Here is a 366-nt window from a genome sequence, read left to right as displayed (position 1 = left end):
AATCGTGATCCACCTTCGTCAGATAAAGCAGTTCTTCGACCACAAACTGGTCTATGACCTGTACCCTGGACCGCAGGCGCCTGAAGAGAGAGAGAGGGTCCTGAGGAACAGCATGCGAGTGATCATTGTCAGGCATCCCTTCTCCAGGTAACTGACTCTCTTCCAAACGAACAGTCAGATCTGTATGGTACTTTGGCACGGCCTATTTCACACCCTGCCCTGATTTTTGGAACTATAGGGCATTAGCAAATTTACTTAATTACGGCGTTTACTCTTCGACTTTGATAGCAAATTATCCTTCAGCTGAGAAAGTATTCGAACATGAAAAGGTGACGCAGTTGTGACGACCACGAGTCCACTGCATCT

At 47.0% G+C, this 366-nt stretch overlaps 1 protein-coding gene across 1 annotated transcript in view; it reads left to right on the top strand.

The window, feature by feature from the left end:
* Positions 1 to 366, top strand: part of LOC119593015 (carbohydrate sulfotransferase 11-like) — a 12669-nt gene that overhangs the window by 9409 nt on the left and 2894 nt on the right. Inside the window, exon 5 of the mRNA XM_037941909.1 lies at positions 23 to 147. Within this exon, the coding sequence (XP_037797837.1) occupies positions 23 to 147 (125 nt within the window). The remainder of the gene's footprint in view (positions 1 to 22; positions 148 to 366) is intronic.

Source organism: Penaeus monodon, chromosome 31 (genome assembly GCF_015228065.2).
Source record: "Penaeus monodon isolate SGIC_2016 chromosome 31, NSTDA_Pmon_1, whole genome shotgun sequence".
NCBI classification, from domain to species: domain Eukaryota; kingdom Metazoa; phylum Arthropoda; class Malacostraca; order Decapoda; family Penaeidae; genus Penaeus; species Penaeus monodon.
Note: the sequence above shows the minus strand (reverse complement) of the source record. Positions and strands in the feature narration are given on the sequence as shown.